This window comes from Acipenser ruthenus, chromosome 7 (genome assembly GCF_902713425.1).
Source record: "Acipenser ruthenus chromosome 7, fAciRut3.2 maternal haplotype, whole genome shotgun sequence".
Lineage (NCBI taxonomy): Eukaryota > Metazoa > Chordata > Actinopteri > Acipenseriformes > Acipenseridae > Acipenser > Acipenser ruthenus.
The window spans coordinates 34,176,415-34,183,628 of record NC_081195.1 but is presented as its reverse complement, the minus strand read 5'-3'; the positions used below and the strand labels follow the sequence as shown (position 1 = coordinate 34,183,628).

Here is a 7,214-nt window from a genome sequence, read left to right as displayed (position 1 = left end):
TGCCAAAGATATCCTGTTTAAGGATAGTTCTTGTTTTTGCTAGAGTTGTTTTTTGTTTGCATGCTTAAAAAAAAAGAAACTGCGCAAGCGCGGCAAGAGCTGTAGTTGTATGTATTATTTATTATAATTATTAATTTCTTAGCAGACGCCCTTACCCAGGGTGACTTACAGTTGTATACAAAAAATACATATCAAGAATTACAGTACAATTAAAAGCAAGATACAAAATACAATGACTTCAGTCCTAATAAGAGAATATACAAAACACAGTACGATTTGATATCGGGGCAGTTCGAGCAGATAACAGTGTTGATAGTTACATCAGGGTTAGATATGAGTGCAGGTGAAATACTAAATACTACAGATTGGGTTAAAGTGCAGGATTAAATACAGAAAAATAGGGATCAGATAAGTGCATTGAAGGCAGAGTGCTATATTGTCCAGAAGAGACGAGTTCAGTTTCACAGGTGTCGTCTGAAGAGGTGTGTCTTGAGGAGGCGTTGGAAGGTGGTCAGGGACTGGGCAGTCCTGACATCTGTATAAAGGTTGTTCCACCACTGCGGGGTGAGGGTGGAGAAGGAGTGGGCTCTGGAGGCTGGGGAGCATATACAGCCAGTCTTCTAGTGCAGGTGGAGCGGAGAGGTCGGGTGGGGGTGTAGGGAGAGATGAAGGTCTGGTGGTAGCTGGGTGCAGTCTGGTCAAGGTGGTAGGCGAGTACGAGTCTTGAACTGGATGCGAGCGGTGATCGGGAACCAGTGGAGTGAGCGGAGCAGGGGAGTAGTGTGGGAGAAGCGAGGCAGAGAGAACACCAGGCGAGCAGCGGAGTTCTGGATGAGCTGGTGCGGACGGGTGGCGGACGCAGGGAGGCCGGCCAGGAGGGAGTTGCAGTAGTCTAGGCGGGAGAGTACCAGGGCCTGGACGAGGAGTTGCGTGGAGTATTTGTTGAGGAAGGGTTGGATTCTTAGTGTGTTGCTCAGGAAGAAACGGCAGGTGCGTGCTACAGTGGAGATGTGCTGGGAGTAGGAGAGGCAGGGGTCCAGAGTTACTCCGAGGTTCTTGGCTGAGGGGGAGATACAGTGATCAGAGAAGGGGGAAGATGAGGAGAAGAAAAGGAGATCAGATTTAGAGAGGTTGAGTTTGAAGTGATGTGAGTGCATCCAGGAGGAGATAGCAGACACAAGTAGAGATACAGGAAGGGAGGAGAGGGAGGAGAGGAAGATCTGAGCATCATCAGCATAGAAATGGTATGAGAAACCATAGGATACGATGAAGGAGCCAAGGGAGCAGCTGTAGAGAGAGAACAGGAGAGGACCCAAGACTGATCCTTGGGGAACTCCTGTTGAGAGAGGGTGAGGTGTGGAGGTTGAGCCACGCCAGGTCACCTGGTAGGTACGGTCAGAGAGGTAGGTCAAAGGCAGCAGAGAGATTGATTCGAATTAGGACAAAGGAGAGAGAGGCAGCACAGGCAGAGTTTAGCGAGTTAGTGACAGACAGGAGAGCGGTTTCAGTGGAATGAACAGAGCGGAAACCAGATTGGAGAGGGTGACGCGTAGTTAGACAAGAAACCAGAAAGGAAGGGATGGGGGGGCTTTTCCGGATATCAGAGATTTCAGAGGAGAAGAAAGAGGCAACGTCGTCAGAGGTGATAGAGGAGGAGGGAGGAGGGGGGGAGCATTGAGGAGAGAGGAGAAGGTAGAGAATAGTTTCTGGGGGTTGTTAGTGGAGGATTGGATAATAGATCGGAAATAGGAGCATTTAGCAGAGGAGATAGTAGAGGAGAAGGAGGAGAGGAGGGAGCGGTAGAGGTCTAGGGCAGCAGGGAGTTTGGTTCTCTTCCATTTCTTTTCAGCAGAGTGTAGTTTGGTTCTTGCTGAACGGAGCACAGAGGAGAGCCAGGGTTGGGGAAGGGAGGGACGGGTAGGACGGGAGGTGAGGGCTTTGTTAGCAGAATAGTGACAGTTCCAGAGGTCACCAGAGAGAATGCGGAGGGGAGAGAGTGGGAGGGGAGGAGAGGCAGAGGGATGAGGTTAGAGGGGTTAGGGGAGCAGCGGCGGAGCGAGGATAGAGGATGGGAGTGAGAGGACAGAATAACAGGGATGTGAGAGACAGTCATAGCAGGACAGGTGAGACCGATAGGTACAGTAGTAGTGGGAGCAGGAGCGGTGGGGGGAGGGTACAGACTTGTCTAGTAGTTGACGTCTTCCAGAGTGCTGCTAGGTTTGGATTTTCTCCAACAGTATGGTACAGCTGTATTTTGTTTTACTATATTTTTGTAAATAAGTTTAGAATTGTTTTATTTTCCGCATTTCTTTCCTTTATATTAATATAATAAAGGTGATGGATGAGACATTTGGTATTTGGTTTTTGAGTGTGTGAGTTAAGTGCACTATACCTGCAGTTTATGTCCATTTGCTTTTCGGACATAAACTTTCTCATTTCTGATGCATGACTCCAGATGTTCCTGAATATTTCTATCTGCCCACAGAGAAACTAGAGTCTGCACTTTTAAGGCTGTACTTTTCTCTCATCACGCTGCCCGGCATGTTGTTTGTTGTTTGTCTTTGTGGAGTGTACTGACTGACGCAACGTAATGATGAAAATCCTTAACCCCGCCCCTGACTCGGCTCAGCTCGCAGCTGGATTCAGAGGTTTTGTGAGGCTGGAGTTTCATGGTTTGGTTCTCACTCTGCTCGACAAATAGCCAGTGGACAACCACCCGTAACCGTACCGTACCGAGTCCTCACGGGTCAGATGTGGCAGTGGAGAAGGGGTATGAGTGATTGCTTGGTCCAGGCTGCTTCAGGCAGTTGAGTTGATCTCTGTGACGGGGTACCCCCCCGCCCCTGTGTGTATTGTGTATTATTTTGTATTTGTGTTATTATTATTTAAAACGTATTGTTTAATTTGTATAAAACACAATGTTTTGTTATTGTTGTTTTTGCAGCATGGATGGGGTTAAACTTCCCCATCCATGCTAAACCCGTGCAGAATGTGACTGTCTCCAGATTGATTGATTAAGGTATGATTATATCAACCCACAGCTTTGGCTGATGGAGGAGTGTGTGTTCAGAGGTGGAACGAGAGAGCGAGACAGTAAGAACCAAAACTAAAAGAATATAACAATTGCTAGGGGCGCTGGTGAAAAGTTCACCAGGGCGATACTTGTTTTATTTAGTGCTCGGTCTGTTTTGTGTTTTGGTTTGGTTGTTGTTTTGGCTAACAAGCCGTTTTGTTATGCGAAGTGTTTTGTTTTCTGTTTAAACCTTTTATTTTTACAGTAAATCTGTGCACAAGCTCAATTCACTCACCTCTCTGTATCCATATCCTTCCTGGTCTAACGTCACCACAAGCTGTCCTGCCACAATCTCAGAGAGGTTGATTTAATTGGTTGAATCCAGCTGTCAGTTTGGAAATGTGGTGCTGTTGCAGTTGCCATAGAAACAGCTGTGTGTACACACTGAGAGTCACCAGTGCAACAGTACCACCACTTTGCTCCCATAATGAATGCCAGCAAGAGATGAGAGGTGGGCTTGAAAGGAAGCGCAAAAATAATTTACAACACTTATACAAAAACCATGTATTAATAGTCGGTAGATTTTTGGGGTGTTTTGGGGGAACCCTTTATAAAAACTGGGCCTATTTAATCCCCCCACCAGATCGATCCAGTAAGGCATCCAAACAAATAAGAAAACGTGTAAAAAGCTGTACGCTCTGCAGCAGGCTTGCACACGTAACAATGTTTTGAGGTTTTTGAGGCCTTGTGACAGGGGGACTCTGGTTCTGGAGTGCATGTGTGCCTTTATGGAAGCAGCTGGGACATGCAGCAGGAGACGTGTTGCTAAGGAACTAACTGAGCAGGTAGGCTCGCCCGGTTGATTGGGAGGTCCTGATTTGCTGGGGGGGGCGTGCCCGAGGAGGTTGCGTGGAGCTCAAAAAGCGTCTGCGCCACAGCTCGAGGCTACTGCACGGCCACAGCCATACAGACGGGTGCTGAGCAAAAGATTGTTGTGCTATTTCTTTTTGTGTTGCAGACTCCCGTATCATCCCGTGAGCTGAAGCTATGGAACCAGCACTAGCTCCGGGAACATCAACCCCTGCACACGACCACAACCCAGGAGAGCGTCCGCTCCGAAGGATGAACTGCTACAGAACCCTTGAACCGCAAGACGTTGCTCATGACGAGGCCGTGAGAAGAGGCCGGAGTTGCTGTGAGAAGGCCGGGACTCAGGGAGCTCAGAAGTAGGTTAGTTTAGGGGAGGTTGATCCCAGAAAGTGTATAGAGAGGGTTTGCGTAGAGTAACAGGTTCCTGGAGCTGGACGTTTGTTTTAGATGGACTAGCACTTGCTATTTGTGTGGCAAACTTTTATTTTTAGATTTGTTTTCTTTATTAAATGTGACATTAGGGCTACCATTTATCCAAGTGTCAGCACTTGTGTCTGCCTCAGTATTGTTCAGTGACAACCCACACATGTAACAAGCCTGTTACAGGCCTGCAGAGAGAAATGTCACATTTTCAGCTCTAATGCAGCCTGTGAATGAGCGGAATATTAACAGTCAGCTACAGTATACTGCTGCATCTACTGCTGTAGGGATTTGTCTTCCTGACTATGGATTTAAAAGACAAAATTAAAGGAGTAGTTGAAAATTATTCCTTGCCCTTTATAAGCTTTAGTGCAATTTCCACAACTCCCCTTATTATTGTGTAGTTGAACTTAATGACTGATAGACAAGACACTTCTTTGTGCTCTATAAAATAACATGCTTTTTTGTAGCTCTGCAGTATATCTACAAGGATAATGAAGAACCAATGTTACACACTTACCTACATACAGAAGCCTCCTTATACCCTGATTCTGTTACTAAAGAAGGTCCATACCAGGCTTTATCCCAACTGGAGCAAAACCATTCTAGTGGTTTTGCATTCTCTGCATAACATGAGCAAGTGAAGACGTCAACAACATTGCAACCTGGGACACAAAACATTTCTAGCTGGCATTCTACCAATCAGACTTTTTCCACTGTTTCTGACTGTAATCATCCAACTCTGTATGTTAAAATCAGACATGTAGATGTACATTAATATATGTTTATATGTGTAATTGCTCTATAACATAATAAATGTAGTGTAAGCATAAGAAAATAATATCCAAAAGGGTGAATTACATAGACAGAATCACTTTACAGTTTATTTTACAAGGTACACATTTTGTCCATTTTGACCATTTAAAGTGTGTAATTTTTCAAATAATCTGACAATCACGGCCATATATGTATATACAATCTATTATTTTACATTCAAAGTTTCTTTTTTTGTTGTTGTTTTTTTTTTTATTTAAAAACACCCAATAATTAACAGACTTAAATGAATGGCAAGACAAGAACAAACTATACATATATTTAAATCATTAGTACTGTAATTACATTGGGGCTGAAGAGACGGAAGAACATTACAAAATACAACAACAACAACAACAACAGCAGCAACAAAAAAAACTTAAAAGTTGGGAACATATACTCAGTATGTAATATATCTTTCTTTTTTTTAAGATTCAAAATATGGCATTTATTAATTTATTTGGAATTTATATATTGTCTAAACAAGGAGGCACATAAACTTGTTCATGAACCATATATTCACATGTCAAAAATCCAGCCCATTTCTCATTTCTTTACTGTATAAATACTAACATATTCAATAACTTAACTTAGAAAAGGAGACTGGACAACTTGGTAAAAGTGAAAACTAAAAGTTTTCTACAGTTTGCTAATAATGCAATTCCACACTAATGTGGTATCAATTAGTTCAATTAAATGCTGTATTTTAATTTCAGGGGTTCGTGATTGTGCCTTTGATGTATTGTCAACATTTATTGCAATCCAATTCCTTTGTAGGCGTGTGATTGGGGTGCACTCTCCAGTGTGGGCTACCACTGTCTTTAGCTACCTTTCCGCACTTCATAAACTCCATTGGCTATGCAATTTAAATAATTTTAGAAGTGATCATTTTTATATATATGGCAACACAGAGTAAGGATAACATGCCACACAGCCAGTGTACTTTTTCAAAATCAATTCATTTTATCAATTGTTCCCTAACTTGTGGATGGATTGTGGTTGTTTTAGAGCAGATTCAGTTTTAAAGTAACTTAAGGACTGGGTGACAAGTAAAGCAATATACTTTTACATAATGTTCATGTAATGTCAGCAGGACGTCCACTCTGCGGCCACAGGTAGATATCAATAGTCAGACCGATGGATGGATAAATCTAGGGTCTGGTCATCTAAGCTTAAAATCCCCAATCTGAATGTCACTGGAGGAAAGTTGCATTTCAGAGCTGCATCTAATACTTGCAGGAATTTCTTTGCTGCAAGAAAAGCTTTTAAAAAACTGACTTGCAGCACAAAACAAAGACCACAGATGATTTGAAAGAAGCATTCAAAGCAACTCCACTGTTTTGCTGTAGAAGCTCTTCCTTGTTCTTGTGCAAGCTTGTGCATTATTGGGGATTACTGAGATAAGACAAGACCATAGCCAGCTGAAGCACCAAGTTATATGAATAAGAAAATGTCAGAAATATGTTCAGGATGTCATCTCTTTGTCTTACTGCAAGTGTTCCCAGCTGACGTTTTTACAATGGCCAGTCTTGGTGCACATCCAGAGGTTGGCCCATCCAAACAACTCATTTTTTCTTCTTCTCATTCCTAGTGTTAAAATATACAAACTTACTAAAATAACTAATTATCGTATCAGTACTTGATCAGATTGTATTGTTGAGATTGGAGGTGGATGAGAAGAAAACGAAATCTGTCTACGGAGCAAACAGCAGACAGTGGATCGTATTGAAAGCCCAAAGCACATTCACAGGACACTGTGTTTCAGAGACTGTCTGGCGGGCTTTCCAGTGAGGCTGCAGGGTCTGCGCTGGGTTCGGGTTCAGGCTTGGTGAAGTCCCCCTTCACTGCCAGCTTGATGACCTTCAGCCACTTGTTTTTGAGATCCTCACTCTCTGCTGAGAAGCTGTGCACAGACTTGGACTGGGTCAGTTTGAAACTGTGTGGCAGGTCCCCGCTGCGCTGGCTCTCCTCCACCATGTACCCCAGCAGAGGAATCGTCGCCTGGGCTTTCACATCCTGACGGGGAGAGAGAGTGGTTTGCAGAAGTCAGAAGACTATATGCAGTAAGTATACAGCAAAACTGAAGATGCATTTTGAA

At 43.7% G+C, this 7,214-nt stretch overlaps 1 protein-coding gene across 5 annotated transcripts in view; it reads right to left on the bottom strand.

Annotated features, from left to right (window-relative positions):
* Window positions 1-5,156: 5,156 nt before the first annotated feature.
* Window positions 5,157-7,214, bottom strand: part of LOC131737501 (FYVE, RhoGEF and PH domain-containing protein 4-like) — a 138,982-nt gene continuing 136,924 nt past the window's right edge. For all 5 annotated transcript variants that reach the window (XM_059026809.1, XM_059026810.1, XM_059026814.1 and 2 more), the window contains one exon: window positions 5,157-7,132. In XM_059026809.1, coding sequence (XP_058882792.1) covers window positions 6,878-7,132 — 255 coding nt within the window. In that variant the 3' untranslated portion in view covers window positions 5,157-6,877. The remainder of the gene's footprint in view (window positions 7,133-7,214) is intronic.